This window comes from Misgurnus anguillicaudatus, chromosome 7 (assembly GCF_027580225.2).
Source record: "Misgurnus anguillicaudatus chromosome 7, ASM2758022v2, whole genome shotgun sequence".
In the NCBI taxonomy this organism is placed as follows: domain Eukaryota; kingdom Metazoa; phylum Chordata; class Actinopteri; order Cypriniformes; family Cobitidae; genus Misgurnus; species Misgurnus anguillicaudatus.
In genome coordinates, this window is record NC_073343.2 from 22,544,537 (window position 1) to 22,572,191 (window position 27,655).

At 37.3% G+C, this 27,655-nt stretch overlaps 1 protein-coding gene across 2 annotated transcripts in view; it reads right to left on the bottom strand.

Moving 5' to 3' along the window:
- LOC129417592 (mitochondrial 2-oxodicarboxylate carrier) overlaps window positions 1-25,777 on the bottom strand; it is a 149,680-nt gene extending 123,903 nt beyond the window's left edge. For both annotated transcript variants that reach the window (XM_055172408.2, XM_055172407.2), the window contains exons 1-2: window positions 25,620-25,777; window positions 25,346-25,429 (exon numbers count right to left, since the gene is read on the bottom strand). In XM_055172408.2, the coding sequence (XP_055028383.1) occupies window positions 25,346-25,412 (67 nt within the window). In that variant the 5' untranslated portion in view covers window positions 25,413-25,429; window positions 25,620-25,777. The remainder of the gene's footprint in view (window positions 1-25,345; window positions 25,430-25,619) is intronic.
- Between the last annotated feature and the right edge of the window lie 1,878 nt (window positions 25,778-27,655).

Sequence of the window (27,655 nt, forward strand, 5' to 3'; positions counted from 1 at the left end):
TTCAGAACAGCCGCGGTAGAGGCATCATGCGCGAGTGATTTTAATGTTAAGTCAATGTAAAGACGCGTTGACGTGCGTCTGGAGGTCCCACGGCACGAAGAGGTATTTAGTGCGGTGAATGGCTTAACTTAGCACTTTACTGTAAACGTTACATTATTAATATGCTCGCTTGTACGGTTTAACCGCTATCTCTACTTCTTATATTATCTATTGATTTTCTGTGTTCTCCTCTACATCTTCTCATGTAAAGCTGCTTTGCAACAATTAACACTTGTGAAAAGCGCTATATAAATAAAATTGAATTGAATTGAATTGAGCGTTGCCGTGGGAAATGCGCAAGTAGGAAATTTTGAACTTTGGTGGAAAAATGTGCAGCGTTAACCAATCAGGAGCTTGCTCTAGTAGTGACAAGCGAGCGGAGTCGCAGAAGCCTATGGAAGGCCCTCCCATGACGCAAATTTACCACCTCAAACGCGGCTGGTGTGAACCCACGGTAATGGGGCATACAGACCAAACGCGAGTTCAACGATTTGCACGAGTAGATTACATACAAAGTAAATGCAAAAACGCAATCAGGCGCGTCATCGCCCGGGGCGATGCAAACCCTATATGGCCGTGCGTTTGCCGCGAAAACACGCGAGTGTGAGTAAAGCGAGAGTGACTAACGCGATGCCCCGTGCTTGGTGTGTACGTAGCATAAAACCTTTATGATGTATGACGTTAGCAGCTGCTGTCCATGGCGATGGTGCTGAATTGGTTGATAGCAATCTTACTAGATCTATATTTCATATAGGCATGTTTATACATATATTCATACTTATTTATAGATAGATTGTCTATTAAAAGGAAGTAAAAAAATATTTTGTATTCACTGCGCCTTCTTTCCTAAAAAAAAGTATTTGGCAACTTTCATAATAAACTTGACGTTGTACAACAAAAGTAGAAGTGAATCTATCTGCACGTCGTGTTAAATCCCAAGGTCTGCGGAGAACGCGTGCATGGTATTTTATTTTAGCGCAGATGTTTGGTGTCTAGACATCGACTGTATTTAACATTATAAAGCAATTCTGAACCATGGGGTTAAATACACATATGCGTCAAAATTCCCGTCTTTGAAAGCATCCTCATAAACATGACCAGTTAGGTCTTAAGAGAAAGTAAACAGCTAAAAGAGAAAGCGCATGTGTAACAGTGTATTGGATCCGGACTTTGGTCTTAAAGGGGAAGTTACCTAATTTGCTCCTGTGTGTCACTCGTGTTAATCAAACAGCATTGAGAGAAAATCTCTCACTGCTCCTGATTAAATCACTTTTCTACTTTAAATAAAAATATATAGACCTATACATACATGCATAATTATTTATTATCATTCTTATATCATTAACTGTTTATCTTCAGAGAGCTTGAGTTTTGTTTGTTTTTATCTTCTTTCTATGTATATGTTTTTTGTGAGAATTATGAACATTTCTATGGTATTGAAGATTTATTATTAAAACATAAAAAACTCTACCGTGATACATATCCTTATCATGATATAAAATTAATCCTATTGTGATAGAAGATTTTGGTCATATCGCCCACCCCTATCTCTGACTATACAAGTGCCCACGATCAGACTGATGCTCCCACTCATGTTTAAACAAGATTTAAAGTTTGGTGCAACAGAATAATTAAATAAGCTTTGATTTAAACCAGATTAAGGCCTAATCCCTGTTGGTGCAACCTACCCTACAGTAGGTACATAAAAATCCTGAATACAAATTCTGCAAAGCCAGATTAGGTTATATAAAAACAGACATACATAGACGCCACATTGTCTGATGAAATGCAGGTTAACGGTGTACAATTTCATGTACATTAAATACATCAGAAATATTACATTATGCATGTCTCTGCAATTATTAACCAAGAAAAATAAGCCAAATCAAGGCTTGACAAGCATGAGTTTTAACAATTCCTTATCACAATAAATAACTTTTCACGTTTTACTGTAAAGATTATAAGTAAGAGGAGACAAAACTTTTTCATAACAATTGTAAACCATCAGAATCAATGGAGAAATGTTAATGTTCTTGTGCTTTTATCCAAAAAAAATTGTTCACTTGTATGTGTTTATAGAGCAGTCTTACCCTTCTCAGTATGTTGGCGCCATTGACCCATCGCAGCAACATGCCAAAGTGCTTAGTGCGGCATCTGTGTATGTCTATGACTAAAACACAATAGCAACCACATCAAACACCCAAGCAACCACCCAGAACACCACTGCAACTGCCCATCAATGCCTAAGTGACCCCACACACATTGAGGCAAGTTTTGCACAGGCAATAGCCACTCACAATAGCCAATTTCTTTATATAAAAGTCAAACATTTTCTTCGTTTTATGCATTATATATACAAATTACACAATAAATCATAATAAGGATAAACGAGAATACAAATAGGAACCATAATCTGTTTACATATTCGTCATTGATCTCGGGTAAGGCTTTTTAAACTTGTGCAGAAAGGGCAGATGCAGACATCTGTGTGCATTTGCATTGTCAGTGCTCATACAAAATGAGCATGTACAGGTACAACTGCACGCTACCACACACATGCACTCGCACGACCTCCTTATGCACACACCACACGAGACGCGCAAGTACCTCTGGCATGCGAAAAGTCCCATTGCAATTTGTAGGTTGGCCTCCTCTTGCTTAAAGGGTAGCATGACAAGACTCCTATGTATACACACAACATCCGACTCCAAGCCCGAGGGCTTCTTTACTTTCCCTAACTCAATCATGCTCGAGTTTCACTCTCGCCCATCCGAACACACTTATTTCCTTCTTTTGACTTCCCGCCAACCTGGCTGCAACATACAGGCTAACATATATATATGCATATGCTGCTTTAAATCTCACAGAAATGTGTTTTAAAAGTCATTTAATACACTGACTGATGGATTATGATAATGTGGATGGATTATGCTAATGAGCCCTTATCCTGTGTATGTAGCAAAGCAATACAGAAAGCACTCAGATTGAAAGCGTTCATATTTGCTGGTAAGTTTGGTCATGGGTTATTATAGCAACATTAGCTTTTACAGTACTGGACAACGTTATGGTAAACTGTACATATATTTGAGTTTCTACAAAATGCACAAACTACCCATTTTAAACACCATATTATTGAAGTATAGCAGCAAAAACTAAATAAAATAATTCATTACAATCTACTGCAGACTTGCCTTTGGCCATGTTTGATGTTGCCCTATTACAAAATTATGTAAGGGTTTATGTAAGTTTAGAAGAGCTCTGAAACGTCAAGATTGAGAGTTGGTTGTCTTTCAACAATGTTTCATAAATTGGATTACAGTGTTTGTTCAGCCAAACTCCTGAATAGAGACGATCCACACACTTCACTTTAGCTAAGGGCTAGTCCAAAACATTCAACATATTTCATTCAACCCATCTCACACTTACCCTGTCATATTGCTGTAGCTTGCAGATGACATTGCTGTATAGTAAATGTACGTGTCCGAGGTTAATCGCTAACACATGCTTCAGCACAAACATTTGGGGAGGTGCGTTATAAACAACGCTCTGTTACGTCTTTTGGGTTTAGAGGGTCAAGCGTGTGACTGGTGCCAGGTCCTGTTCGTTTGTAACATGTCACAGATCAGAAAGTTCCCAGTGTGGTCCTCACATGTCTTTGTTTAGCGTAACAGTACAGTAAAGCAGAAGTGACCCTTACAGTAAAAAGCATGCCAATCTGAGTGGAGGTCTTTAGCTTGCCTGTCAGGGGCACGTGTTGATGGGGTGGGTGATTGGGGTCTTGGCCCGCTGGGCTGCAGTCCACAGGTCTAAGGATTTGAAAAAGTCATTTCCTCACTTTCCTGCTTCAGGAAAAACGGCAGACCAAGGAAAATAAATGTGGGGGGAAAGGGGAGAAAACAAATTAAGGTGAACGCTGAGAAGGTGCCACTGGCAAAGTATGGGTGAAATTAAGGAACTGGTTAGAAGAACAGAACATCAGAAGACTGGCAAATCTGCAGAGGAAGTGATTATGTTTGAGCCATTCAGAGTTTGACTTTTTGACTGGTATTTCATAGTATAATTTATCGTAATAATTATTTGATTGAATTTCACAATGTTATTACCGTAAGCAATTCAAAGTACCGTGAAGTCTATAACATTAGCATAATTGTTTACACTTCTACGAAATAATAATAGCTTACTTTCCATCATTAAGTCAAGAATGTTTTAACCCTTGCACATTGGTTGTTTAACATTTCTTTGCCTCATCTATCTGACAGCAAGTGTAAACAAAAACTAAATACAATGAGAAGCATCTTATTAATTATGCTTATATGGTTATCATTGCAATCATTAAAGGCACAATATGTAAGATTTAAGCATTAAAATATACAAAAACTACTTGCACAGTTTTATATATGAAGAGTTTGGTTCCAAAACGCAATAAATCCATTTTGACAAATTTCGGTAAAAACGTGTTTTCTATACGAAGAAAGTGACAAGATGAAAACCACTATTTTCTGTTACAAACTTTCACATAGCATCTTTAGGTTATAAAAACATAAAAAAATCAAATCCATAACTTGATTTTCAAAGATTTATTATAAAAACGAATATTTTTTTCCACAAAATGCAATAAATCCATGACAGTTTTAGGTTATCCGCTTGTTAAGTCTGACGTCATGCAGCACTTCCGGGTCCAACCCATCTTAAATGCCATAGGGATATAAAAAAGGCTAATATACAATCGTATCATAATGCAAAACTACTAAAAACACCCGATCCTAATTTCTATCTCCATAACAAAATCCAAGATGACCAGACATGGACGAATTATTCATGCTGACTGTGATTCTGTGAGCCTGGAGACTACAGTGTGCACTCACACCGAGTTTATAAAATTTTCGCTCAAATGTGTAATATGAATAAATAGTGCTCATAAACGGCTGTTTAAATAATATACTCTACTGAAATGAGAGGAGGCTTGGACCTGGAAACATTATTCCTTATATTATGACTTAACATTTATTTCAATACATTATCCATAAACATGATTTGCAAGTCCTGTCCGATTGAATCCTGACGGCATTAAAGGTAAAGACTGCAACTCCGATCATTCCACGCTTTTTAATAACGTCATTAAGCTGCGGGCGTTGCTATTGTTTAGTGAAGTCTAGCGGTGAAAATTACATATTATGCCTTTAAATGAAACCCTACATGACAACAGTTAAAAAAAGCTAAATCGCTATTGACTACAGTGAATATATCTAGCAATTACATGCCACAATTGACCAATCAGAGTCAGTTATTATGAAGAGCCACATACTGTAAAACATGTATTATCAAGTTAATTATCCGTAAATGTTCTGTCATGAAATGCAAAACTTTTTTTACACATTCAGCAGTTTATAAATAATTTACATATAAATCATAATTTATCTGCAGATTGAATTAATCATTAGTTTAGTTTCTTATAAGCTTTTAATTTATTGATAGATTTTTTTAAATATAATTTATACTTTTTTAAATATATTGTATATAAATTATATAATTTATTATTTATATTAGCTAAAATATAATTAAGAACAAGTTCTCTTCAAATAGTTTATCTTTAAATCTAGAATAAAAAATGTAAGATGAAAAAAAAATACTGTAACATTCTGAGTTTATTATGTTCATATTATTTTAAACAGTTTTGACCTTTTAAATATAAAGATACAATATTTTAGAAATAATTTAGTTCAAATTTATTTGAAATTTTTACTTGCCTTTGAAAGAAAATTATTTTTCTTAAATGTATTTGCTGCCGAGAAGAAAATTTTCTTGTAATAAATGAATGACTTGAGTTTTGAGGGGCTAGGTCAATAAAGGCTGTGAGTTTTTAGATGATAACAGAACTGATGCTAGTTTATGGGTTGAGCCCAATTGAAATGTAATTTAAATAGTAAAAAAGTATGGACAGGTTCTAGGCTGCCTTTCATTTAGCAGCTTACTATACATGTTTTGTAAAGGCGAATTTCGAAAAGTTGTTGTATTTTGCTGGTGAAAGGAGATCATTTACCCCAAAATTTTAATTCTGTCATCATGTACTCACCCTCATTTTGTTACAAACCTGCATACATTTCTTTGTTCTGATGAACACAAAGGAAGATATTTTGAGGAATGTTTGTAACCAAAACAATCTGAATCCCCATTGACCCTTTTCACAAAGACATTATGGAAAATAAACGGGAAATGCGTGCAGGATTTGTCCGGGATCGTTCGATTTTGGGTTCATTCACACTGCCAATGATTTGCCGGAATGTGTGTGTGCCCGTTTACACAGATACTGTAAATATCCCAGAAAGACACGTAAAGTGAGGTCCTGCACTTGGTAGTTTTTTTTCTCCGCAGAGAAAATGGGTGCAAACAGGTATATCGGTTTCTGGCAGAAAAACAAAAAACAAAATGCAAGCTGAAAATGAATGACACAACTGTGTTTTGCTAAAGCTTAATAGGCTATTTGTTTACAGTTTGGATTAAGTTCTACTGCTGTTTTTGCATTGTTGTTTTGCACAGCAATTTTAAAAGTACTGAAAGTAAAAAAATATTTACATGCAACTTCAGAATAGAGCCCAATGCACTGCATTTTGTGTTTCAGAATTCAGATTCATTAAATTCAAGCAATTTAAGTGTGTGCATATAAAAATATACAGAGAAAAGAATAACATTTTAAAGTTTTTAAAAGAATCCATTTTCGGCTTCCTTTTCGGTTTTCGGCCAAATGAATCCTACAATTTTTGGTTTCGGCCCAGAATTTTCATTTCGGTGCATCACTTATTATCCATTATTTCTCTCTCCAGAAACCACTCGTGTGCATTTTGGTTTATGATAAGACTATAAAGGAGCGCTTGACGCGCCGTTCTAGTATGCTGGTGAATGATCTCAGCTTCAAAGTTGAATATTTGGCGAGCTCCCTTCAGTCCCGTTTGCAGACATTTCTCATTGTGAATGTTAATGTGCATTTAAAAACACCCTTTTTGAAGAGCTAAACAATATATCTTGTTGTGATGACGCGCATGCATTTTTGTTTATTATAATAACAACATATGAGCATGTGACGCACTATTCTTTTATGCTGCTGAATAATCTTCAGTGCTGATATTGAGGAGCTCCCTGATCTCTGCTTCAGTCCAGTTTGCAGACATTTCTTGTCGTGAATGTTAATCTGCATGTAAACCCCTCGTTTTAAAGAGCTGAACCATAACTTCATGTTGCCACGACATGTGCGTCCTCACTACGACACGCCCCTTACGGCATTGTTTCTGCGTCTCATTCACACTGAGGGCTTTACAGGTATCTTACGGCAATGTTACTAGGTCCTCTTTCCAGGAGCGATCCCAGAACATTTACGGGACATTTTTGCGTTCACACAGAAGCTTGTCTGACGATTTTACTGGTATTTTCTGGGAGTAATCTGTTTGGTTACAAACATTCCTAAAAATATCTTTGTGTTCATCAGAACAAAGAAATTTTTACAGGTTTGTAACAACATGAGAGTGAGTAAATGATTACAGAATTTTCATTTTTGGGTGAACTATCCCTTTAACACTGTTAATGTTTGATGGGGCCATGTGAACCGGCCTTTAGACAGTCATTATAGATACAATTACTGATCTTTAATGGTGTCTCATATACAGTAGATTAATAGCCAATTAAATAATCAAAAAAATGTGGTGCATGTGGTACAAACTTAGTAGATCTAATGACACTATTAAGGTAAACACAGCATTCACAAAAGCTGCTAGACACACTGTTTGCTGAACCAGTCTACGTTTGAAGGAAATCAAACAGAGCTAATCCTCAACTAACTGCACGTTCACCCAGTAAACAAGCATTTTATAGACCGTTAGACTCTTGAGTGCATCTGTCAATAGAAATCTAGAAAGACGAGGAAGAGCAATGAATTCATTGTGACATCTCCCATCACCGTCACCAGTCTGTCCCCAACCCTCAGACTCTCACTTCCTGTTCCTGCCGCACGGCACAATGATGAATGGCCGCAAGCTCCATTCGATTACGCCCCGAGTGCGAAGAGATGTGAACAATGGGAGCTGGCCTATGCAGTGTGGCGCAGGCCCGCTGCATTCTTAGCAACAATTTAGCTTAATTAGCATCAACTCCTGCCCCATCCATCATACTCCTTAAGAAACATAAACAAACTGTCAGCTCTAGCGTAACAAACAGATCGCCCAGCTACTTAACACAAATTATTCTTACATGAAACGCCGCTTCTCAGGCAACCTTCCCCCCTCCAGGCAATCTGGGGGAATGAAGGGCTATTAAAATTGAAGACATATGTTCAAGTCAAGTTCAACTCCCCAGACTGTTGCGGCTGATGCGGTGACAGTATGCAAAGTCCTGTGGAGGGATTGGGGTGGGTCTGGTGATGCCTGTTACACGAGTAGAGATTTTGGATGAAGATATGATGAGGTTAGGAACAGGTGTGTTTGGTGTCAATCAACTGAGCAAACATTTGAGAACCGCATTAGTGCATTATGGAGGCGCTGTATTATACTTCAGAAGGACAAAATGTTAAGAGTGCTGGGAAATAATAAAGCATTGCTATTTTTTCCCTGCAACATTTGGCATGTTTGTCATCATTACACAGACATGGATGCCTACCAAACTATAAAAGTCAAGCATGAAATAGAGGGATCGGTATTTCTTTGTTCTTTTTTTAACGTTTTGTAATTTATAGGACACTTCATGTTGATATTTTGGAAAGAAGCAAGTCATTTTTGCTAGATGCATGTACACAAATCCTATGCAACAATAAAAACACTTATTCTGGTTGGGAACTGCGCTCTGTTGCAGCCACACTTGATTCTGAGGAACTACTTTGTTTGGCGGAAGAGTAATATTTGTACTAATATAATAACAACTTATTTGTGTTTTACTTTATGAAATCCTGCTAACGTTATGCATATGAAGTAACCGTTTTATAAAAGCAATAAACCCCGCGAAGCAGTGGGGTTACAGTGCATTTTATAACAGCTAAGGGGGTTTTAGGCACTCCGCGAACAACGCCCCTTAACTGTTATAAAATGCACAAATGCTTCTTGGGGCTTATTGCTTTAGTTTACAATAAAAAACTAAATTATCACCACTCAAAAAGCTCAGAAATGGTTTTATCAGAATAAGCCAAAAGACATTATCTGAAAACATCTATCTGGCATAAGCTAAACCAAAATATTCAAATGTTCTTTCTGCGCTGGTGGTTTCATCAAACTTGATCTCAGATTTCACTCTGTTTAAGGAAATCAGTACTAGGAAGTTGTAGTACATAAAACATTACAGTAGTATATTTAGGGAAATATTTTTGATGGAACCAAATGCCTCATTACAAACGAACACCTGAAGAGTGCTGTTAAGCTGAACCAGGTAGCAGGCTGCTTGGGAAAATGTCAAGCACAGCGCGGCTTTCACACCCTGCTGAGCTCTCCAAATTTGTCACTTTTCCAATTTCTTTCTGATGTTATGCAGTGTGTGAAATGCTTTGCTAATTAACTAGGAAGCTTGGCAGGAGTGCCTTGTTGTTTTTAGGGGAGCTATGGCAAACCTCACTCGTCTCGGCTGAAAGAGACTGCGCTAACTCAACAGTGACAAATACGCCAACGCTCCTCCTCCAAACGTATGAAAACTAAACAAAAATGCAATGGAACCAAACAAAATGACAGAGGGCTGTTCATTTTTCATTCGCTCTTCAAGTACCTTCATTCCACATTAAACATACAACTCTAAGTTGGGAAAAATGGCCATCTTGTGGAATCGGAGGGGTCCTTGCCAAGGTGACAGAAGAGGGTAAATCAAAGTTATTTCTCTTACATCACCAGGATGATGTCATTTGGTGTTTGGTCATTAGTGATTCCTGAGTTGGGGCCAAAACTAATTTTCGTTCATTTGTACGAGCAAATATGAGCCTCTTCTGAACTTTTTAAAGTGGGCTTAGATTAGTGCAACGTGAAATACAGAAGAAGGGGAAAATAATATGGTTCTCTAGCATGACTAATAAATGGACTGTGTCTGCCATTTAGGCAGCTCAGAGCTTCAAAATGACGTTTGATTTACCCACACGCAAAATGTTAATTTCCCTCTCCTTTTTCCCACACCACTCAATTTTTTTCCATTTTCAAAGACCCTCATGATGATGGATATTACTTATGAACTGCTCAGCTTCTGAGACCTTCTGGTTTATAAGGCTCAGACTTACTTGGACTGTTAGCTAGCCCACTTTATATCAGGTGTATGACCTAATAGGGTTTGAGATGCAGCAAATTTCCACATTTTCGCCTGCTTTCAGCCTGATCAGTTCATGCCAGCTCTTGGCATCATTGATCAGTGTGTCAGGTTAGTGGATTGACATTTTCCATACAGCTCTCTCTGGTATACTAAATACTGATTTTAGTTCATGAGAACTTCATTGCTTTAGCAGTCTTATTCTGTCTGTTCGTAATCTATCATATTACATTTGATGCATAAACGTAGTAGTTTTCACAAAGTATATTTTTTATTTCAATTTACAGCTTAATTTACCGCTTGAGATTTTAAGTAAATATTTTAATAATTGAATAGCAAATTTGCATATTAAACTTCAAAAATATTTTTTTTATCTATTTTAAAATTCCTATCAGTAGTATTTTACATTAGTAGTTATTGTTAATGTGACCAGTTATTGGACCTTCATCTGGTAATTTTCTTTCATTGGCACATAAAATGCAGATTAAACAAATAAAATATTTTTGTTAGTAGAGTTTTATTTATATTTTTATTTTAAATGTATTTATTTATATTTATTATTTTATTGTAATTGATAATTTTTTCATTAACTCACAAGCCCCCTGCAATTTCCATGCGAACCACCAAGGGTTTGGAAACCCCAGTGTAGGAAACCGTATAACAACAGATCAATGGAAAGGATGGGGTCACTTAAAACAGCTTTAATGAGGTCTTATCCAATACAATTTTAGTCTACACTGTAAAAAAATATGTTGGATTAACCACATATATGCACCATTTTTGCACAGACTGATCACACGGAAAATCGTGTTATAGTCACGCAAAATTTGATTAATTTATTCGAGTCCATGTCACACAATTCAGCTTTTTGTGCCTTGAGCACAAATGTCTTTTCGTGACAATTTCTATAAATAGTTTTTCGTGTCTGTTGCACGACTTTCTTTTTCGTTTTTTATTTTATGTATTTTTTTCGTATTGTTTTTTCCTATTTTCTTACTGTTGTCGCTTGGGTTTGGGGTTACAATCACTTTCTGTTACATTTTTAGACATCCTAACCCAAACCCCAAGCGACAATGATTTAAAAATAGGGGGGAAAAATGAGAAAACAATATATAAAATAACATGAAAAAGAAAGTTGTGTCACGGACACGAGAAAAACGAGTTATATATATTTATTATATTTATTTATATATAAATGTGTGTGTCACACAAAAAACAAAATTTCGTGTCATGTACACAAATAAATGAATACAATTTTGCATGACTATTACACGACTTTCCGTGAGATCAAGTTGTTTTTGCATCATGCTAAAATTCAACTTTTTAAAGACAAAATAAAAAGAAAAACATTATTTTTACACAAATATTTGAGTTTACTAAACTTTTTTATTAAAAAAAATATGCAACACCAGTTCACTTAGTTCACTTAATTAACTTAATGGTCATGTAGACTGTACTCAAATTGTTAAATAAATTTAACTTGGTGTTCATGTAGAATACCAATGCATAGCATAAGAAAGAGTATTAAAAAGTCATTAGGTAGTCATTTAGTTTTAGTGGACTTGCTTCACCGTAGAAATACACACCAAAGTGCAGTTTTGATGTGGGTCTTTATAATTGTGGAAATATTATGTGCTGAACAGGGTTCATGCTTACCAAAGCAAACAATAATCACTTGAACTGTAACTTCACAGAAAACTATAATTTACAACAAAACATACTAAACAACAAAATACTAAACAGAGCCTAAACTGCTTTTTACCTCTTATTAACAACTATGCACAATCAGTTCTAATTGTTTAAAAAAATATCCAGGCACTAGGGGTTATGGGTAATCCTCACAGTGTTTTTACTGATAATATTAAAGTTCATTACACTTTACATTTAGGTTACGTTTACTAAACTGTAATTATTAAAATGACTCGGATTGTTTAATTTACTTTATGCATATCTTTGAACCTCTTAGTTAATGTTTTTGTGTTGCATGAACAATACATTTTAAGTAATGAAAATTCATTTTGTAAATAAGTATGTTTTTTAAGTAAAAGCTACTTATCATAAAATGTCATAGTTGTTAAGACAACAGATAACTTTCTACAGTGCCAAATTTATGTGTTATTTAACAAAATAAGTGATTTGTGAAAATGTACTGAATTTAAGCATATAACCGATGATGCAGAAATCACTGTAAATCCATAAATGGTCGGGGAGAAAAAGAAAAAAGAAGGACTCTGAAATTCAGGTGCTCATCTGGCAGAGTTCTCAGAGAAAGAAAACAAACCCAGGTCCACTTCCCCAAAAACAGCTTCCCGCAAGCTGGCCCAAAACTGCAGCCCAGCACCAGGATGTTTGGCTTACGAAATGACTTTGCCGCTCCCGCAGCCATTCAACCTAATTGCCCCCGGGACAATTATTTTACCTCTTTCTCCAGCCATTTGACAAATATTTTAAACCATAATGTTACTGTGAATTACATTACATATTTTGTATCATTATTACCATTAGCATTATGATACCACAACTATGTGCTCTGAGAACCAGCGCTGCATAATGAACAGGATTGTTAAGATATACAAAAGCGCAGATCATAAATGTAATTAAATCCGTGAGTGGGTGGGTGGGTTGGAAAAAAATTACCAAACAAAACATTTCCCTAAGCAATCAAAACACAAACAGACCCACAAAAACGGCAGCGACCTGCACATAATCACAGTGAGACGTTTCCTCTATGGCAGGCATTGCCACTTACTCACTGCCATGTATAAACACAGAGGGGGGCACAAACAGGGAAAGCCCAGGCGACGTCAGTCCGTATCGGCCTGGATATGAGCTGATAAATTGGTGGCTGCAGAAAAAGTGCCCCTTGGGCTCCATCTATTCAGCTGACTGAGGCGGAAAGCGCCGTTTTTAAATACACCCCAGAGCTTGGGTATGCATGACAGAGCTTGACACTACAGCCATACTGGATTCCTCTCTACATGGGCGGCAATGGGCTCTTGGGAAAGAACAAGTGCTTACAGAAGAGATATATCTGCCATCTCATCTGCAGCTCTTCTACCCACAGCACACCTGCTTAGCCATCAGATTATAAACACTGCACACCACAAATGCACTGAGAGATTTAAACAATACGCTTGCATTTATCATTGTGCACTGTGCAGATCGATGTATAAGATAATTCCTACAGTATATGTATCCGTACCCCTCTTATTTCAGTATTTGAACAAAATAAAAATATATGCAGGTGTCCAAGCAGGTGTCCAAGCCCCGTCACATTGACTATGGACATGTTCCACTAAGTATGACAACCACAAATCTTAATTGTACATAATACATCTATTGTTTTACTATGTAAAACCTATAACTACAGACTAACGAATATGGACTCATAAACATGAAACAGAAGTATTCTACGACAAGCAAATATGATTTAATCCAAAAGCCTCTCAGTACAGAGACGACGTGTGTGTTTTTCCGGAGAGTTTTTCCGCAGAAAGCATCTGTCATCTCTCATCAGCCCCAACGCTGCCACAGTCGGTAGACTGATAGCTTAACCTTTCCACCATACTGCACTTCAAAACGAGCAGAGAGCCCCCAGGATCCCTCAGAATGTGTGGTCTTCTCTCTGCACCACCGAAATCCGCATCTATGTCTCATTCTGTGCGACTATACACCGCTTGAGGATAGAGAAGTCTTTCCCCTCGCCTATGATCTTGCATATTACCCTACCATCCATTCAGCGAGTCGGTTAGGCGCTGCTACTGACATGTTCTCAAGACTTCAGCGCCTGGAATAGAACGTTCTGGTCAGCCATGTCAGACTGCGGTCCGGACGAGCAGTACCACCTGCCGTGGTGTTGCCCAACCATTAGACAGTGATGTGCAAATAACAGATCGGAGTGTTTTTGGAACGCCAACTTAGCCGCTGGATAGTAGCCATTTCACTTGTGGGAAATTAAATCAGCACTGTTTGATCATGTCATACATAATCCAGAGGGATTTGAAGACTTGATATACTGTGACTTATTTTGGATAAGGCCGAAACCATCACAGCAGGAGTGCGAGGACACAAGAAACAGGAAGTCCTACTTCATTTTTTTTTTTTAGTCGATGGAAAATTCATATGACGGCACCAGAAATTCAGTCCAGTGGATTGCAAGGGAAAATGATCTATGTTGTTTTTCCTAAGCACTGTTTTCCTCATCCGTAAACAACATTCCTTATATACTCCTATACAATTAATGTATAATAATAATATATAGCTAAACTTTATCTGACTGTTACTATAAAAAGATTAAGTGTAAGCACTTTAATACATCCATGAAAGATTTTAAAAAATTTGGAAAGAAAGAAGACTGTCAGGAAGAATAACTTTAAAATAGCTCTCTACTGCCACCTATCACAGAGTGTGGCAATTGCATGCAAGACAGCTTATACACCATAATGACTCAAAAGAGGGGGGAGTAAAATGATTACTGTAATATTATGACAGTTTAAGATTTACAGGCTGAGCAAAATTTTTAATGAACATGTTATTCGAGTGGGATGCAGCCTTTTTTCCAAAGCTGGATAATCATCCAAATCAGGATATAATCATGGATCAGATCAATCTGAAACAACTCTTGCGGCATAATTTTTCGTTTTTCTTTTCTATGATTCAAGCTCTTTCTAAAACTCTCTATAGGATTAACGTTTTGCCAATCATTCAAGATAAAATGACCAACCAATCGGCATGAAAACTCCACAATAATCCCCTCCTACTTTCCTGTCAGCGCCCACCCTGTGACACTCGGTAATGTGAGACATATAACTGGGGCACTTTTCCATGACCCAACATCATTTTTTATATCTTTATTCCATTGTATAATTGCCCTTATTTCAAACATAATAATAGAAACCGCCTCAATTCGTCCCCCATCCCTTCTCATTCCCTCTTGATTGTGACATCTGTGTCTGTCTTGATTTTATTGGATGAAGCACTCCTTTTGAAAGGATAATAAATGTGTAAACAAATTCAAAACAAGCCTAAGCTTTGGTTCTCATTATCAAATGCGGCTGCCTGTGCCAAGGTCCCCCTCTTAGGCAATGTCATCCTTTTACCGCTCAAGATCAGCCGTAATCAAAAGTGTCTATAAATTTGAGCTTCTCTAATTAAGGTCTCCTCGCCAAGCGCGCAAGCGGGCGACTGGGCATGGATCTCTTCCTAAGAGACTCAAATTGGCTCCCAAGCACAACAAATCACATTATGATTCAGCTCTTGCCCAAGCGTGGCTCATCTTGAGTCGGTTAACCCAGTGGAAAAGGCCGCCTCTCGACTGCGGACCTGGGCTTTGACGTGGAGGGCAAAACAAAGAGTGCTAAAGCAAAATCGGTAAAAGCACACGTGCTTAGAAAAATTTTGCTCACGCATGCATATAATATCCTTTATGTTCACAATTTCTTATAAACCTACAGACATGCACAAACAGGCTAAATCTGCAATCTGTCCTTGAAGCTTTTTTTGGTGCTGTTGTTTTTGACAGTACTCATTATGTTTATTTATAATTCATCCATTTCTTTTCCAAAGATAAATCACTAGGTTTGTAATTTTCTAAAATCTAGCTTCTCGAATTAGATTCAGTTAAAAGATTTATACGTTCATCTGCGATGTTTCTCTTTGACCAAACGTCATCTGTGCAGTTTGGATCTCCTTTACATAAGAAAGGAGAGCTGCTAAAAACAGAATCTCTGAGCAGAGATTCACCCGAGGTTTACAAGCAATATAAAGCAGAAACGGGACAACGCTTTGTCTCTTGAGGAGAGCGCAAAACACAAATCTTCTGCCATGGTTAAATAATATTAAATTACATCATGGTAGATTAACAAACGAATAAAAAGTGTTTTAAACAGTAAAATCATGTTCGTTTCATAGGAGGTTATTTATAGATAAAGCTTTATGGGAACACTTCAATTCAATACTTGATCATTGTAATGTAGTGATCGCTCTATCAAAAGCTCTTCTCTAGCCAAAGAATATCTCAGTATTCGAAGCTAATTACAACTTCGGACAACAGCCAACAGGACAGCGGTCCAAGAAAAAGTGAACGCTAACACGCGAACACATGCATACACACTCATCCAAGCACACGAAGTGTATCATCTACCGTGCAGTTTCATTTTCCTACAGGGTCATTCAAACTATGGCCTTTGACTACTTAGACTAAGTGCTCAATTAAGCATAGCTTGTTAGCTGGTTTCCTTTCCAGCTGTTATTGCTGCCATGTGCTGTATTTCTGCACTGTATGTAATACATTACATTACAGTATGACAGTAAAGCTTCTAATGTTCAGTTCTTTGAAAATCTTTGACATTCCAGTGACTCCTTTCCATGATTAAAATGTTGCGTTTTCATAAGTCCACCTAATTTTTCTGAGACGTTTACATTAACATTTACGCATCTGCCGGACACTTTTATCCAAAGCGTCTTGCAGTGAATTACAAGTAGGGGTGTAACAATGCATCGATACGGATCGATACATCGATTTTATTTCTATTGATCCGATGCATTGATGCCACACGTAAAAAATAAATTTAAGGGTATTTTGACACTCTACACGATTTCATTTCTTGACGTAACGTCCATCTACGCATTTCTGTCAATGCGTGCATTTTTGTTTATTTTCATTTACGAGCATCAGCAAGTGAATGTGATGCAACAACAAAGCTGTTGTAGCAGCGAAAACACAGCGAAAGAGACAGAAGACGAGCGTGTGTTTAGCACTGCAGGTGATATTGTCCATGCAAGACGCAATGTAATGGACAATGGATGACTACTCTCCACCTAAAACATCACCCAATAGAGGGTATGCATATGACATCACCGTTGGCGAGAGGGACTGCGGATACGCCCACTGAGTGGCAAAAGACAGAGTGGCAGCATTTGAGTACAGCGTGACATCTGCGAAAACACAGTGAAAACGCGTTGAAATGGGAAAAAGCTGTTGTGCGATAGATAGATAGATATTGTCCATGCAAAACGCAGTGTCCTCTCTTGAACATGTTGATCAGTTAATTTTTTTTTTTTTAAGAAAAATCTCTCAAAAGAGACCACTGCAGCACTTGATCTAATGTTGTGTGACAGAGCTTTAACAGCTTTATTTTTATATTGTTTTATTTTTCAATTTAATATTTTTTTTCTAAAACTACCTCAGTGATTGTCACTATAGCACATTTGGCACAAAATACTGAAAGACTTAAAGGGACATTTCACCCATTTGCATTAAGCTTTGTATAGTTAGAACCCCAGTCATGTTTTTGAATGGTCGTGCATCATTTCCTTAGTTGTCCCTGAGACAGGAGAAATACAGATATTAGTGTTGCACTTCCTTCTTTCAATGATATAAAAATCATCATTTTGCATCATTGAAAGAAGGAAGTGCTATATCTTTGTTGAGGGGGTGAGACTACAAACCCCCTTTTTCTCTGTCAAATAGGCACCAAATTCGAAATGTATGTTACATTTCGACTACAAATATGACGCACTTTCAATAAAGATTAATGTTTCTATGGGAGAAATGCTCCTTTAATCATAATTGTGACATGATTTTATGTAAAACTTTGATGTTACTCATTATTCATTTTTTTATTTATTTAAAAAAGTGTATTTTTGTTAGTTTGATGTTGTAAATGTTCCAATTAGGACAGAGATTGAGTCATTGTGTCAAAATGCAACTGCTTATAGGCACGTAATATAAAAAAATTGATAAATGAATGAAATCGGACTGAATCGTAATCGCATTGACGTAGTGCTTGATGTACCAACAAACATCGCAAAAAACGATTTTGTATTGAATCGTAATGAACTTTCTAATTTACATCCATAATTTTCCTACTTTTAACAGCATGAGTTGACTTTATTCATCAAAAATAAATTGGATTGTGAAATGCAAGCGTAAAATGGAGTGCAAAATGTAAGTTTGTAATGGACAATGGATGACTACTCTCCTCCTAAAACCCAATAGAGGGTATGCATATGACATCACCGTTTGCGAGAGGGACTGCGATTACGCCCACTGAGTGGCAAAAGACAGAGCAGCAGCATTTGAGAACAGCGTGACATCGGCGAAAACACAGTGAAAACGCGTTGAAATGGGAAAAGGCTGTTGTGCGATAGACTGTACTAACAGATTAACAAGAATTCAGAGCTATCGTTTTACAGACTGCCAAAAACACAGAAAGGAGAAGTAAATTGATCGTTCATTCCAACGTCCACAGACCACAGGTGAGTTGACAAGTTGCTAGGGTCACTATCAAGCAGAGGTTTTACTTTCTACTTAAAAGTATATTTTCAAGTATTTGTATTTTATCCCTGTTTTTCTTTGAAAAACATACATTCCAAAGCATATTATCATAATTTTTACTCTATTACATTTCATAAATAATACGTTTTGGTTTTACATAAAATATTTAGGTACATTAAAAGTACACAATTTAAATGTAATTAGGTATTAAATAAATTTTAATATGCAATATTAAAGAATACACAGTATGATTCTATGCTTTAGAATGTAGTGAAGTAATGTTTTTCCCAATGCAAACAACCTAATGCTTGGAACACAGATGCTTTGAAATGTAACTAATGTAACTAAGTATTGTTCACCTCTGTAATCAAGTCTAACTAAATTCAATTTAAGCTGATAATAGTAGTTTACTGGCATTTTCGCAGCACCCGGTAGGAAAACCAGCCGTTGTGTTGAACGTTTGTCACTCAACAGGGCGAGTTCCGGCGTGGTCACGTGGAAAAGTGATGTCAATGCCCTCTATTTGAAGTAAGGTTAAAAGTCAAATTCACCCCAAATGTTTCCCAATAGTAAAGCTTCATTTTCAAATATATCATTAATTGTCATTGCCATAACTTTTAATACAGAAGCTTGCATTGTTAACTATTAATGTGAACATATTATAAAGGATGCATTGTCTACAACAACAGCCTAAAACATTGGCAACTTGTTTGGATATTGATTAATACTGCCCTGTGTGATGATCAGCCGAAAAATGAAAATAATTTCAAAGGCAAGTTTTGATATTAGGATCAATTGTGCATGATGACACAAGAAACAAATAGTAATGCTTAAAAGCAGCCTCAATTTTCATTTAAAAATCGACTTCAAAAGGTAAAGAGTTACACCATAATGATACATCCAGCTTTCTTCACAGAGAAAACTCAACCTCACTTCAAAAGCACTGATTTAAATACATTTCAAAATGAGCTAAATTGCTTGACGTGAATTTTGCCCCGGTGGCATAAAAGTAATTGAAACACTGGGAGTAATGTTTTATCAAAAATGGATGTGGTTAACATCAACATCACTGATTACATCTCCACCAGTGATTTGCTGATAGAGCATATTGTGTTTGTTGTCGGCAATCCCAGCCCGTCTTTCCTGCCCGCTCTGATGGCCTTATTCTAATAATTTCCCCCGGAAAATAAGCGAGAGCACTGGCCCAGGGACAGCCTCCCATGTCGAACAACCATAATCACGCTACTCTTACCATAACACTGCAATTATCCTTATTGCTTACAGCAACACGACACGCGTGATGGATGAAATGTGCGTGTACGTTCGTGTGTGCGCGTCGCAGTCTACAGTAGAGACGTCTCCCACGCACGTCTCCCTGTCCCGGGCTCCTCGGCTCAGTTCAGCGTGCGACCTCCATAAATCATGTCATTAAGATAACGTCAGCGGTCCCCGGCTGGCTTGTACATTACTGGAGAAGATCTCCAAACAGCTGAATCAACAGCGACAATCCACATACTGTAGTTCAACAGTAGTTCCTATCAAGTGTGTGGATGAATGGATCAGATGGGTGATATTTTATCCCAAGCCATGTCAAATTTCTCGCCACTTTATTAGGAGAGCAATCTGTTCGCACGATGTAGTACTGTCAATATAATACGTACTGCATGCATTTGATCAGATGCATCGTCTCTATTGAATATCGGTGGATGGTCTCAGGTTAAGGCACGTACCTGTGGGAGGTATATGATCTGTTTGGAGAGCCTAAGCTCCTTGCTGCATATGTTACCATTATACTTCATGCCTGGTTGCAGTCAACTGATTTCTTGTGACATTATGATCCTGCACATTTCCTCCAGCGGTAATTAGTCGTAGCAGTCAATAAATCTCCTGTGTTTGTTTTTCTAATGTTTATTATGGTTTAATTGCATTTTTTGCTCCATTTCAAGAACGGTTTTCTAGCATACTACAAACGCACTGGTGTTTCGTGTGTGTGTGTGTTACTGAATGATTACATAATTATCATCCGAAAATTGTAATTGAAATGTGTCAAGTGACAAAAAAACTGAATCTTGAACGTGTGCAGCAGAAGACATGCGTGCGTGCGTGCGTGTCTGTATATGGGTGTGTAAATGTAAAAGGCGATTTAGAGGCTCGGAGAAGCAACCTCCAAAATCAACATTACTTCAAACATGAGGTCATCTAAACATCTGTCCACAACATGTCCTTGTGGAGCTCAATCAAAGCCCTGTTGAATCATGTACAATTGTTTCTGGAAATAAATATTAGGCCTAATTCGGCTCTGATTGTAGCGGCCAATCGTGGGCCGGATAGGAAACGGCAGACATCTAATTCCTCCCAGGCAGCCCCTTCTCAATTGCCATTATTTATTTATTCATCTTTGACTCTTTTCTTGTTCCTCCCGATCAACACTACACGAATGTATTTGTTTAACGCTGCCCAAACCTTCTTTCACAGATTCGAAGCGATTAGAAAGAGAGCGCCTGAGTGTGTTTTAAGTGAGGGTCTGCTGTGGAGGGGTGGGCTGAGTTCAATTATACTTAGGCTGTCTGTCTTTTCTCGTCACAGTCCATTTGCAGTCGGCGGATACGTTTACACAGAAACTAATCATAACTAAAACATTTTTGTGTAAATCTTACCAAATTACTCGGTATAACAGGGGCAGAGAGCGGAAATCAATACCAAAAACACTTTGGGTAACATCTGACCATTTTTCCGGACCTTCTGGCTAAATCGGAGATAAATGATGAAAAGAAAATAAGTTCCCTGTAGAAAGGAGACTTTGAAATTGGGGAAGGTTTGCAATATCCTGCCGAATGTATTTAGTCCAATTTTGTACAAATTTTAGAATTGCCCTATTTCTTTTGAAAGTAATAGTAACATATGCAGTATTTCTTAATTTCCTAAATAAAAGGCTAGTCTGTAAATCCTAAAAAGCAGTCACATTCCCCATCAGGATTTGATTAATAAGTAAATTGATTATAGAGGCAAAGGCAAAAACACATGTGAAGGACAAAGTAGATGTTTACAAAAGTAATTTTTTAAGACTCATGGGGTAATTTGAAATAATTATTGTGTCTTCTGTCCATTGTTTCTTTCATTGTACTTGATTGATGTTTTTCACATACAGATTGCACAAAAATGTTACAGCTTTACAACAAATGGATTTAGGATGATGGTAACATTTGCACAAGACCACAGAAAAACCTGCTTTTAAGGGTACTTCAATAGAAGAATGTCCACTGAACATTAAAAAAGTCAAGTACAATGCTTCCCCCTTGTGGTAGTCTATAAAACTATTGAATCAACAAACTGAAGAATATCAGGTTTAAAACACATGTCCAATTTTTCAGCACAGTATGTTTGAATAGAAAGGTTGTAAAATCAAATGAGTCCTAGTAGGATATATTAAACACACACGCACAGAGGCGACATTAACATTTGCGTTCTTTAAAAATAATGAAAGGCTTTTTAGGACGTCTAGAAAACTAAAACAGGCCAGGGCTGGAAAAAAGCAAGCATAGACCAAAGCTAATGCGACCAGCACATCAATTAACTTTGCTCACTCCCCAGCCTCATTAACAGGCTGCTGGAGGGGATGTGACAAGTGCAAAGGTGTGATTTTTGTGAGGGTGGGGGTTAATAACACTGAGTTTTGGGACGTAAGGACAGACAGCCACAAAGAAAGTGTGAAAGAGAGAGAGAGAGAGAGAGAGAGAGAGAGAGAGAGAGAGAGAGAGAGAGAGAGAGAGAGAGAGAGAGAGAGAGAGAGAGAGAGAGATGGGGGGGAGACCAGGTGATTACTAAATGTGATGAAGTATTCACAGTAAGGTCTTGGAAGATTTATTTTCATCTTGCTGCTATGATAAGAAGACCCGGTGTTGTGCCCAAGGATTTGGTCTAAACTTTGGGGGTTGTTTTCATTAATCACTGTAAAAATATTGGGGGATGATTGCAATTGCTAGTTTCCCCCCAGTATCCTCTCGGAAACTATGCCCCTGGTTGGGTCGACTTTTGAATTCCTGCCAGATTATGGCCATTTCTCAATCCGAAGGCTGCACTTTGCGTAGGTCGCATATGCAGGCTGCATACGTCATCAAGCCCGGTTTATTTAAAGGTATAGCGGAAGATTTTCTTTTTCCGGGTGGATCATCTAGATTATTGGTCATCCCAGATGTCAATCATTCTGATGATATGTTGACGTATACCATCGTACGTGCTCGTCCCTAGGTTCGCTTTTTGCAAATGCGCACTTTCACGTGTATATGTGTGTTGTGCTACGGTTTCAACTGTGTTTTTTTCTAAATGTCTGAGGGTCGCAAGAGAAAAAGTGTCTACGAATTGTATGACAAGAAGAGAAAGGACTATGAAGAAAGAAACAAGACCAGAGTGTTTATAAGAGACTATTTCACACGCTTGCGTGAGGTAATAGGACAGGTTGGGCTTCCCACGCGAAGTTTCTACTGGAAAGGTACATTTTGTCATGCTATTTGGAGAAATCCGTTTAAAATCACTGCTAGTAAAAGTTGATGTAAGCTATGATTAGCGATGCTAGCCTTGGCACAAGTCACGAACTGCACAGACACGGTAAACATGCCAACAGCAACTTGTAACCAGAGTGAAGAGAATAATGCTCTCGTGCACGCGTTTAACAGGCGTTCCCTCTCGAGAGGAGGTAGAGTGTTGCGCGTGTGCATTTTTTTAAAAATGTGGAGAGGTGGTTCTTTTAAATAATTAGGTAAAATCTTCCGCTATACCTTTTAAGTTAACTAAGCATTACATTCGCAAGTTATAAGGCTATTACAACAAGTTACGATTAAGTAAGATTGTAAAATTGTCAATGTACTAATTGTTAACATTCTGAAATAAGAATTGTTAACATTCTAAAACAAGAAATAAGAATGACGTATGCAGTCTAGAAATGCGACCTCCGGCAGCTGCAGCCTTCGGATTGAGAAACGGCCAATGACTTCTGCTTACTAAATCTAACCATACTGGGTAATGTGAGGTGTCATAAGTGGCGTGTTTGCAAACCATGCAATTGCGTGGGGCCACGCGGGCTTGGGGGGCCCCCTACTGGCCACAATGTGTGCGAAAGTATGTTACGTTTATTCAGACCCAAATCTAAGGTACGGATAAAGCATGCGCGAGCGAGAGATGTGCGAGTATGCACTCAGAATAATATTTGCGCGCATCCTCGCGAGGGCATATATAGGCTACTTCATACGCGAAACTCTACGGGACAGCGCACCTCTGCTCAGCGCACACAAATGCAGCCACACAAATGCTGGAATGAGCGCTCGCTCGACTCTCTCTGTGCCCTTGTAACTGCACAACATTCACTCGATGGTCAAGTTTACTTTAAAGACTTTGGGCTTCACACCTGTGATTGGTGGTTTGGTTTAATCAGTGACACGCATCTTTTGCTCCACACTCGTACAGGTATAAACATGACAAAGACACCACGCAGGGGTTTAAATTACGTCGAAAATACATAAATAATATTCTGTATTTCATCATTAAAATCTCATCTTTAGTGTATTTCTAGTCTATATGCTTGTTGTATCTCACAGTAAGTTTGTTTTTGCAATATGAACATGAGTTATGTGATTCTCATCCATAAATTCAAGCCATAACCAACTTACAATGTTGTTTGCTGGTGTTTGTTAGTTCAGTTTGTTAGATCAGTATAAATCTTTATCTCTTTCTCCTCATTTAGTTTTTTTAGTAAGATGTCAGACACTGAAGTTGCAGTATTAATTACATTGTTTTGAATAAATCATATAATACATTTGCAAGCAAAAGATATATCTGAGAGGGGCGTGAATTATATATATATATATATATATATATATATATATATATATATATATATATATATATCACTTAATTCTATATACTGAATATTATTGTTGTGCAATTCAATTGAAAAACCTTGGGCATTGCTGGGGCATGGGGGGCCCTGGTTCTTGGACTATGCTAAGGGCCCCCAAAATGGTAAACACGCCACTGGGTGTCATAATCTGGCAGCCAATCTTTTTTTGGCACCACAACGGTACTGAAGTCCATAAATGTTTCTCATGACAGAATAGATTGGGATAAAATATAGAATTTGCGAGCAACGGCAAACGGTAACGTTATACAAATGTTTACTCAGACAAAAAATTATCATAAAGAGATGCACACATTTGTCTACACAATCAGAAAGAAACTGCTTGTCTTTTAATATATTTAACAAAACCATGATTGGGGAAACACGGAGTATGACGCCCATAAAATCTTATGAAAAATCTGAAACATTATATCAGATTTTATTATATCCACGTAGCCAGAAATAAACGGCCTTCATAAACCCCAAAAACATACTGTGTGTAAACTAAAACTATATTCTCATACGTTCATAATATCTTATTAAACGAACTTGCTCTTTAAGCAAAGAAAGATGCGCATTAAACTTAAACGGAACTACTTGTAAACGGAACTTTTTTCCGTGCACGTACATGCATCAAACTCCGCTACACATCCGGTTGAAGAATTCTTTCAAACTATCGTCTTTAAAATCACTATCAACAACATTTCTGTCTTTTATACAACAATATACTCGTCATGCATCTGGAGAGGAGTGCATTGCACAGCAAACGCAGTTTTGGGAGGTAGTACAGGCGCTACACGTGCAACAGCAGCGCGAGATGCTAACGTACTGATTTCGTAAACAAAGTTTGTGGATTATGAAAGAAAGTTTGTTCCTCTTACCTGCTGATCCACCTGCAATGATTTGATGAGACGCCTCTCTCAGTAAACTCTGCTTTTTAGATGTCATTTTTGTCTGGGCTGTGTCTAGGAAAAAAACACATCTGCCATTAAAAACACAATATATATATATATATATATATATATTGTTTCGTGCATTTTTACATTTTCGTTGAGGAAATTTTGGACATGGAATTGAAAAGCTCATGTCAGTGTCTCTGTTATTGTCGAATGTGGACATAGTTGAGTAGAGTCATTTAAATGTGTGTTGTCAAACCTTTTAGTGTGGGATTTCACTGTTTATTGCTGTTCCTCGCTTTGTGGAGCTCGACGCAGTTCTGAATCTGATACACACGCGGCGTGCTGGCGCGAAATGTGGAGGTGAGGTCAATGTGCGCACGTAGACTACGCTTTAATTTGAACTCTGTTACCTGTGATGTGTACTTTCTCATGAAGTCATGAAAAATAAAAATCATAATACAAAACGCTATTATTCACTGTGGTCCGTTTTATTGGATTAGATAACACAATATTTCCAAACGTGTCTGTAAACAAATTGCAATACTGAGGTTTTTGCGCATTTTTGCAGTTACTTTTAACCAGCTAGACTTAAGGTCATTATGAGTAAATGAACAGTAGCCTATAATGGTTCCCATACCCAGCACCCACATTAGGCTACAGGAAAGCAAACTACTCACCTGTCAGCTAAATTCACAGTTTTATGCTATTTTGCTTAAATTAGGCAAAACCTTTGCAAATGGAATATTCAAATTTACAGAAATAAGGTAATTCAGTATAAATGTTTCTAAATAAATGTTAAGCTGCCTGTAATACAGAAAGCACATCCCAAGAACATTTCATGGATATATAAGAGATAGTATATAACACATTTAATATAAAATATAACACCTGTTATGACTGACTAGCATATGAGTTTGTATCCCTGACAATAATCATTGACATGTTTCAATAGGCTGGTAACTAGAAAATGTCTAAATCTTGAATTGTACATCAGTTGTTCAAAGATTAAAAACTTAACAAACTTCTTTTGGTGAAACATTTAGCCTGACTGTGTCCTTTAACCTTCTACTATTGTTTTCTGTACTGTATGATGTGTTTGTAGGTACAGTATGACATTGGTTTAGGGAAACTGCAGAGAAACTCCAGTACCACCTAATAAATCATAGCATACATTTATTTGTCATACTTGCATGCATTAACTGTTGCTTAAATGTGTTTTCACTGTATTTTACAAAGGTACCTTTTGTGATTGGCTAATTAAGGAGGACAACAATCTTAATTTTTGAACTTCTGAAGTGCTGTCATTTCACATAACAGTAAATCAATTATTACTCAAAACACTACTGCCAAATTATTATTATGATGCCTTTCCCCACATTTTATGATAAATGTGTTTTCAAAATTGAAATTGGCTATCGAATTTTTTTTTAAGCAAAACATTTTGTTTTAGATTTCTTAAATGTGCAATGTGGGACTTTTTGAAGGACCTCTTGACAGAAATGCAATACATAACTGTATTATCAGTGGTGTATAAAGATGTTACAAAATTAACTGTATTGTTTTTATTACCTTAGAATGAGCCGTTTTTATCTACATACAGCGTGGGTCCCCTTTACATGGAAGTCGCCATCATGTTTTTACAGTAGCCCTAAATGGACAAACTGCTTTACAGAATGCGTTTTGTCCCAACGTTGTCTTATGCTGGGTACACACCAAAATATTTTTTGCATCTTATAAGATTGAGTAGTAAACTCTGGACTTAGCTGTTGGTTGCAATTCGCAATCTTATCGCTAGACGGCACTAAAAAAACACACTGTATCTTTAAAATAATGCTGGGTCATTTTCAATCCATCTTTGGGTCAAAAAGGGATGAACCTAACTTGTTGGGTTATTATTTTAACCTATGCTGGATTGTTTTAACCAATTATTAGGTCAAATATAAACATTTGCTGGGTTAATTTAACCCAGCAGTTGGGTTTGTCCCTTTTTGATCCAACATTGAAAAAATCCCAGCAATTTTTTTAAGGTACACTCTTGCTTTCGCCATAATTGGCACAAGTACACAATATTTTCTCGCCATCTTATCGTGACATCGTGGTAAACAATGTACTGTAATGTGTGATGGACATTTAAACTGGTATTTTCCAACTATGGGCTTCGTCTGGAATGTGGCAATAGAGTGCCACAGAGGAGACGTATTTTGTAGGCAAAACCTGGAAGCGAAATAGCCTTTTAGCACTTCCTGTTCCATCATCCTGAAGTCAATGTTTTTTTGAATGGGGTTTAAATTC